The sequence below is a fragment of the Penaeus japonicus genome, unplaced genomic scaffold, assembly GCF_977035675.1.
Source record: "Penaeus japonicus unplaced genomic scaffold, GWHDUDI00000001_assembly GWHDUDI00000036, whole genome shotgun sequence".
NCBI classification, from domain to species: domain Eukaryota; kingdom Metazoa; phylum Arthropoda; class Malacostraca; order Decapoda; family Penaeidae; genus Penaeus; species Penaeus japonicus.
Window position 1 is genome coordinate 9,699,327 of NW_028234438.1, and position 2,500 is coordinate 9,701,826.

Below are 2,500 nucleotides of genomic sequence, written 5' to 3' on the forward strand. Positions count from 1 at the left end.
ACGAATCCTCGACCACTTGCTCCCCCGGCTCGACCCCCTCCGCCTGCAGGGTCCTCCTCCCTTCGGCCCCTTCGGGCTGGTAGAAGGGAGACGTGAGGGCCGGCTTGCTCAAAGTGCCATAGGGCGTGGCAGAGGAGGGCGGAACAGGCGAGAGGGAGGGAGGGGGCGAGATGGGGACGGGGAAGCGGGAGGAGGAAGTTCCTCCTTCAGCAGAGTAAGGAGTCGTGGTCGAAGGACCTCCCCGCCGGCTGGAAAGAATGGCTGCGTTTGGTGCCAGGTTTTGGGTCGGGTTGCCGCTGCAGCTCCCCGGAGAAGTCCTAGGGTGCACTGGAGGGGTTCTGAACGTCCTAGTGGGTGCCGAGGGCGTCCTTGACGGTCCTAGACGCCGATGCGCCGCGTCTGGGACCGAGAACGACAAAGACTTCCTGTTGTTTCCCTTCTTATGATTATGTCCCCGTCGCTGCAAAGAGTGTCTGAAGCCATCCAGCTCATCTCCCTCCTCCTTCTCTGCCTCGCACTTGGAGAAGGAGAGCGTAGCGCCGTTTCCGCTCGTCTGCAGTACGACCTGCGCCTTCTGGAAGCCTTCGGGAGGGTGGAGGGCGCCGTGAACGGGGAACAGGTCTTGGAGGACAGGCAGGGGACACCTCCATGTCTCACTGTCTCCTCCTGCTCTCCCTTCCCCTCCCCCCTCCGTCCTTTCAATTCCTCCCTCTACCCTCTTTTCCTCATCTTCTTCTCCTCCCTTCTCCCCTTTACCCTCGTCCTCCAGCCCCAGCCAAGAGGAGCGGTTCGCTTGGAGAGTCTTTCGGAGACGTAACAACTCCGTGATCATAAGCTCGTCTTCCTCTTCCTTGCAGATTTCTTCGCATTGGTCAAGCTGTCGGAAAGAACAGTGGAGCTTAGTGAATGGGGAAGCTTAATGGCACAATGAAGGTAATAGGACCTATTAGTGATGATAGATGGAATAACTTATATATTCTGGATGGATGTTAGATATAATACCTAAATCATAAGGAACATGAAATGGAATCTGAAAAAAAAACATATTAAGGATGATGATTACAGTAATAATGATGACAGTGATAGCATAAAGAAAATAAAGCAACAGCAGCACTAAGGATGATAATGATAAAAATATAATGATAACAATAATAGTTATAATATTAATGATAACAATGATGATTATGATGATGATAATATTGTTTAGAATGGTTATAGTAATGATGATTTTGATAATAATGATGACACAAATAAAGATAATAGTAATGGCAATTATCATAATAATGATGACAAGAACAAGAAGAACATCAGTAATACATAATATTTACAATAACGACAACAACAACAACAATTATTATAATAATGATAATAGAGAGGATGATAATCTTAATCATAATGATAACAATAATAATGATACTAACAATGATAATCATAATCACATATTGATAACAATAAAAATAATGATGATAATAATAATGATAGTAATAACATCAATAATGGTAGTTGCAATAATGATAGAAATGACAATAATGATATTGATAATGATAATAATTATCATGATGATGAAACTGACAGGCAATAGTAAGGATAATTATAATAACAAGGATAAAAACATAACTATAATAATTATGATAATGTTAAAAAATAATAATGGTGATAATAAAAAGGATAATGGTAATTATAAAAGTATTAATAATAATAGATGAATATAACAACTAATGATAACAATGATAATGATGACGATTATAATGATAATGATAAAGACAATAACAGTGAGAATGGTGGTAGTAATAATGCTGATAACATAGATAATGATAAAGATTTGATAATAATGTTGATGATAACAGTGATGGTAAAAATAACAATAATGATTATAATGGTGATAATGATATTGATGAGTATCACCATGACAATAGAAATAATAATAATAATAATGATAATAGTGATAATAATAATAATAAAGATGAAAATAATAATAGCAATAACTACAAAGAGGATAACAATAGTGATAAGAAACATACAACAACAATAATGATAATGATTATTATATCAATGATAATGATTATACTAATGATGATAATAATGAGAAACGTGATAGTAATGATGATTATAATTACTATGAAAATAATTATAATGATGGCTATTATTAGTATTATCATTATTTCCATGACCGTTATTATAATAATGAAAACAACAATGATAAAAACAATTATGATATCAATGATAACAATGCCTGTTACAACAGAAAATGGGTATATCAAACCTGAATTTGGAAAATAAAGAACAATTATAGATATATACTTTTATTAAACCTTTCTTTAACACAACAAGTTAAAGGCATCTTGAGCTCTCAGATGAAGTATATCAATTAAGTATATCAGGTGCAAAATAAAAATACATCCTGAAAAAAGAAAGAAAAAAAAACTGAGCCACCAATTTTCTTGGCACTTTCTTAAAGCCTTTTTCGGGCGTCGTTCTCTGCTCTCCGGAGTCGTCATCC

The 2,500-nt window shown here is 37.4% G+C and overlaps 1 protein-coding gene across 2 annotated transcripts in view; it reads right to left on the minus strand.

Moving 5' to 3' along the window:
- LOC122267244 (uncharacterized) overlaps positions 1 to 2,500 on the minus strand; it is an 11,602-nt gene that overhangs the window by 752 nt on the left and 8,350 nt on the right. For both annotated transcript variants that reach the window (XM_086531963.1, XM_086531964.1), the window contains exon 5: positions 1 to 877. This exon is cut by the window's left edge and continues 752 nt beyond it. In XM_086531963.1, the coding sequence (XP_086388089.1) occupies positions 1 to 877 (877 nt within the window). The remainder of the gene's footprint in view (positions 878 to 2,500) is intronic.